The 5,043-nt window shown below is 37.8% G+C and overlaps 1 protein-coding gene across 2 annotated transcripts in view; it reads left to right on the top strand.

Annotated features, from left to right (window-relative positions):
- Positions 1 to 5,043, top strand: part of LOC106870605 (centrosomal protein of 104 kDa) — a 293,281-nt gene that overhangs the window by 167,822 nt on the left and 120,416 nt on the right. For both annotated transcript variants that reach the window (XM_052973736.1, XM_052973738.1), the window contains exon 17: positions 3,757 to 3,829. In XM_052973736.1, coding sequence (XP_052829696.1) covers positions 3,757 to 3,829 — 73 coding nt within the window. The remainder of the gene's footprint in view (positions 1 to 3,756; positions 3,830 to 5,043) is intronic.

Genomic DNA, 5,043 nt, shown 5'->3' with positions numbered 1-5,043 from the left:
ATATATATAGTACATATATGGGAAATTCTGTATGTGGGTGTGTTTGTGGAGTTGTTAGCTAACTCCTCCTACATCATTTTATTGATTTTGAGGAGACTTGACACACGAGTAGAACTCATGTCTGGAAACCACATAGCATACTCAGATTTTTGAAAAAATACGATAATAACCCGTTCATTTTCTTAAATTATTTGGTGAAAATGAAATTGAGTATGCTTATTTCTCAGTATTTGAACTGTTAGAGTTATTTTCATATGTTATCCAGTGCAACCCTTAAACAAGTAAATAGTATTTTCCTAAACAATAGATCCACTTATTTTAGTTAGTGACTTATTCACGAATATACCAACACTAGCACCCCTGAGGGTAATATTCTCTGGGAATGCACAAAAGCCCTTTTCAGAGTTATTTACTTTGAATTGTTATTATCTCATACCTGATTAACCTGTTATTACGTAACATGTTTCACGATTTTAGTATACATACCTTATTAGTATTTCCTCCTGTTTTATATACTCTGGGAATGCTTTAAAGCTCTTTTCAGGGCTACTTTATTTAAATTCTTACTATTGGGTAACTAATTTCATGTTATTACTTAATTCATCATCATCGTAATCATTGTTTAACGTCCGCTTTCCATGCTAGCATGGGCTGGACGATTTGACTGGGGACTGGTGAACCAGATGGCTACACCAGGCTCCAATCTAATTTGGCAGAGTTTCTACAGCTGGATGCCCTTCCTAACACCAACCACTCTGAGAGTGTAGTGGGTGCTTTTACGTGCCACCAGCACGAGGGCCAGTCCAGTGGTACTGGCAACGACCTCGCTCAAATGTCTTTTTACATGCCACTGGCAGAAGTGCTAGGAAGGCGACGTTGGTAACGATCACGCTCAAATGGTGCTATTTACGTGCCACTGGCATGGAAGCCAGACAGCTGGTGCTCTGGCAACGATCACGCTCGGACAGTGCTCTTAGTGAACTACTGGTACATGTGCCATCACGATTTCGCTTTTGCTTGCCCCAATAGGTCTTTGCAAGTCGAGTTTAGTGTTCAATGAAGAGACGTTGGCATGGGCGCCAGTCTATAAATTTAGTTCAATTTCAATTTCACTTACCTCAACAGGTCTTCGCAAGCGGAGTTTAGTGTCCAATGAAGGAAAGGTACGCATAAGTGGGCTGGCTACCTCTCTGGTAGAGGCCTTGGATTTTGGTCTCACTTGTCTTGCCGGGTCTGCTCACGCACAGCATATTTCCAAAGGTCTTGGTCACAAGTCATTGCTTCAGTGAGGCCTAATGTTCGGAGGTTGTGCTTCACCACCTCATCCCAGGTTTTCCTGGGTCTACCTCTTCCACAGGTTCCCTTAAATGCTAGGGTGTGACACTTTTTCACACAGCTATCTTCATCCATTCTCGCTACATGACCATACCAGCGCAGTCGTCTCTCTTGCACACCACAACTGATGCTTTATAAGTTCAACTTTTCTCTCAAGGTACTAATACTCTGTCTAGTATGCACACTGACATTACACATCCATTGGAGCATACTGGCTTCATTCCTTGCGAGCCTACGCATGTCTTCGGCAGTCACAGCCCATGTTTCACTGCCATGTAGCATGGCTGTTCGTACACACGCATCATACAGTCTGCCTTTTACTCTGAGTGAGAGGTCCCTTGTCACCAGCAGAGGTAAGAACTCTCTGAACTTTGCCCAGGCTATTCTTATTCTAGCAGCTACTCTTATACTATTATTAATTGACTTCACAATTTGGGTATTCATAACTTATTGGGAATTCCTAAAAACAATATCCTGTGTAAGACAGTTTGGTATTCTATGTAAATGCACAAAAATTTCTTTCAGTTTATAACTACTAAATTCTCATAAAGCATTGATCAACCCAGGGCTATAGCAGAAGGTACAGCCTAGAGGGAATAACCCTGAAGCCACCTAGTTAAGACATAAACTTCTTAGGCACCCTACATGAACATATATATTATGTATATATGTATGTTGTATGTATGTATGTCAGTCAACCAGACTAACAATAACTCTCTCTCTCTCTCACTCCATTTATATATACTCATGTATAAGTTCATGTATGTGTATGTATGTATAAATATCTCTCATATATATATATATATATATATATATATATATATGGCGACAGCTCATGAGCTGAAACTAGATAAAATGAAAAAAAAAATATATAGGCGCAAGAGTGGCTGTGTGGTAAGTAGCTTGCTTACCAACCACATGGTTCCGGGTTCAGTCCCACTGCATGGCACCTTGGGCAAGTGTCTTCTACTATAGCTTCAGGCCGACCAAAGCCTTGTGAGTGGATTTGGTTGACGGAAACTGAAAGAAGCCTGTCGTATATATATATATATATATATATATATATATATATATATATATATATATGCATATATATATAAAGGTGGTGTTCCAGCATGGCCGCAGTCAAATGACTGAAACAAGTAAAAGAGTAAAAGAGTATATATATGACATATTTGAACCTGTAAATGCTTTTCACTGCAATTTATCATGTAGGAAAATTCTCAACCAGTGTGTGCTTATACCTAAATAATATTTACTTGTTGGATCTCTGGAAATTCCACAGAATGGAGAAACATTAAGAGGCCCTATTTAAGAAAGAAAGGATGATATGCATTTTTATAGTGTTCGTTGTTTAGCTTTCTTTACATATTCTTCACGTTCATCTACAATCATTTCCTTATGTCTCCATCAGTGTTGTCTTTTTCCTCATTTTATTATATCTTTTTGTTGTGCCTCTCTGATCTGTGCTCTATGTCTGTGCATCCTTTCTCGGGCAGCTTGCAATCCTGTTTGTTGTGAAATTAACCCTTATAAACAAATTAACCCTTATAAACAAATATAATTTTTTTAAGCAAGCAGGCAATAAATAATTGCACTTATGCATATGCCTTAAGTGATGGTTGCAATAAAAGAAAATCAATCCAATAAAAAAAATACTTTCCGTTATCAACACACCACCACCACCACTATCTGCATCTCTCTCAATATAACTACCTCCCCGACCATCTCTCCCTACCTTTCCCTTCAGCTAACTTTTAACCATGTAATAAGTATTCCTTCCACACCCCACTACATCGTTATTACTTCTCCCTCCCTCTCTTTCTCTTGTCCTCTTTTTCTCTCGTTCTTCACCTCTACCTTCAGCTAACCACATGACCATTTGGCCAAAGTGTATTAATATTAATCACCTTTCTCTTCTTCTTCTCTTCTTTCTTCACTCCTTCCTCTCTGTTTCTCACTCTTACTCCACCTTCACCTCTCTAACTAACTAATGGATGATGGGTAAATGAACAAGCAGACTATTATATAAATTGAGTTGAGATAAAAAAAGCTACTCTTTCTTGTCAGTTTAGAGTTGTCTCTCTTGGTGTCTGGTGCTGAAGAGAACTAAAGAGTTTGAAATGTATCAATCAATCCAATAGAGAATGCTCTTATCTGACTATGGTGTTTCAACAGCTTTTGATCTTAAGCAAGATTTTTTTTACACCACAAACTACAGTGAAATGCCTTTTACAGGTTCAAATATCTGTCATACATATTTGAGCTGGTCATAAATTTGTTTATTTTTTATCACTGATTTGTAGGCTTGCCTTTTTTTAAAATGAATGATTCCCAAAATGTTTGTCATGTGTATGTCTGTTGAAATGTTCAAAGACATACAATTCCTTTTAATATTACCAAATCATATTCTTATTCCAGAATTCCTCGATCTGACACAGTTAATTTTATCGAAAAGATTCTTCCAAGTTTGTTTCATAGAGCAGGTTACACAGTAAGTAAACTGGTTGTATACATATTTAACTTTTTAATCTATATCTATTCATTCTTTAAAAAATATATATACATTCATACATACATGATGGTAGCAAATTCATGTTTGAGTATAGCCATCACCTGATTGAAAGTCCCTCACATGTGAAGGCTACAACCAGCCATTTTTGTGATAGGTCATACTTTTCTTTCAAGTGATGCCTGTACATGATGGTTATTTTTATAGAAACGAAAGGATTTGCACAGATCCAATCCCGTTCTCTGAACATGGACAGCATAAACTTGAAAAGAAGAACTAGTCTACATCATTGAATATTGTCAATGTTGCAGACTTTCTCTCAGAGCTTCCTTCTCTTAGAGAGATGTTGTGACAACAAAAGAGGAGCCCTCCCACTCCCAGTGGACCAACCACACACCTGGACACCAAGTATTTCCACATTCCTCTGCATCCATAGACATGTACACATATTGTTTGAAGGCTTCTATGTGAGATCTAAACCGTGTACATTCGTGTACAATCGTGTAAATCGTGTACAATCGAGTGGTCCTGGTTCATTTTGGACATTACTCTGACTATGGCAGCTTTCATAGAGTCTTTGGTGTTATGGGCGAGTTCACTGACCTCTCTCTCAACAATGCTCCACATGTAATTGTCCAATGGATTGAGATCTGGGAAATTAAGAAGTCAAATGTTTGGGGTTATGTGGTCATAAAAATTTTCAGCCATCCATTCCTGGGTTACTAGAGCCATGTGTGATAGTGTGGAGTATTATTGAAACACATATGGCCTTTCATTCTATACACTGTCTATCCAGGGCTTAACAATTATTTCCAGGATATCAATGTAGGCGGCAGAGTCAGCTCTAAGACCTTGTGGAAAGAAGTAAGGAGGCATCACATGTCCTTCATTGCTGATAACCCCTAAAACCATAACAGTTGCAAGAAATTTTATATGCAAAACACTTGGAACTTCAGAAGAGTCTTCACATAACCATCTGTCATTTCTTGTTAACTTTTAATCTCGGTCAAAGTTTTTCTCATTTGAGAAAACCCAATTCAAATTTTCTGCTGGATTTTTCAGTTTGTTTAAGAACATTTTAGATCTGATGTAGTGATTTTCTTGTGCTTTTTCTGATAAATTGACCTTTCCTCGTATAAGACTTATATCTGATGTCTTCGTGGACAACATTTCAGACTGTTCCTTCTGACATATGA

The sequence above is a fragment of the Octopus bimaculoides genome, chromosome 16, assembly GCF_001194135.2.
Source record: "Octopus bimaculoides isolate UCB-OBI-ISO-001 chromosome 16, ASM119413v2, whole genome shotgun sequence".
NCBI classification, from domain to species: Eukaryota; Metazoa; Mollusca; class Cephalopoda; order Octopoda; family Octopodidae; genus Octopus; species Octopus bimaculoides.
Note: the sequence above shows the minus strand (reverse complement) of the source record. Positions and strands in the feature narration are given on the sequence as shown.